Source organism: Crocuta crocuta, unplaced genomic scaffold (genome assembly GCF_008692635.1).
Source record: "Crocuta crocuta isolate KB4526 unplaced genomic scaffold, BGI_CrCroc_1.0 scaffold221, whole genome shotgun sequence".
Taxonomy (NCBI): Eukaryota; Metazoa; Chordata; class Mammalia; order Carnivora; family Hyaenidae; genus Crocuta; species Crocuta crocuta.
Window position 1 is genome coordinate 341,783 of NW_027528610.1, and position 250 is coordinate 342,032.

Genomic DNA, 250 nt, shown 5'->3' on the forward strand with positions numbered 1-250 from the left:
GCGCGGCCCCGCGCGCTCAGCCTGTGCCCCGCGCCCGCCCGCAGGCGTGTACGACTGCAAGGACAAGCGCGACGACGTCAAGTCGGAGGACGAGGAGGGGCAGACGAAGCTGAAGCAGAGGCGCAGCCGCACCAACTTCACGCTGGAGCAGCTCAACGAACTGGAGCGGCTGTTCGACGAGACGCACTATCCCGACGCCTTCATGCGCGAGGAGCTCAGCCAGCGCCTGGGGCTGTCGGAGGCGCGCGTG

General features: G+C 69.6%; 1 protein-coding gene across 1 annotated transcript in view; it reads left to right on the top strand.

Annotated features, from left to right (window-relative positions):
• The window catches only part of SHOX (SHOX homeobox), a 9,349-nt gene that overhangs the window by 3,126 nt on the left and 5,973 nt on the right, over positions 1-250 (top strand). Inside the window, exon 2 of the mRNA XM_077754727.1 lies at positions 45-247. Within this exon, the coding sequence (XP_077610853.1) occupies positions 45-247 (203 nt within the window). The remainder of the gene's footprint in view (positions 1-44; positions 248-250) is intronic.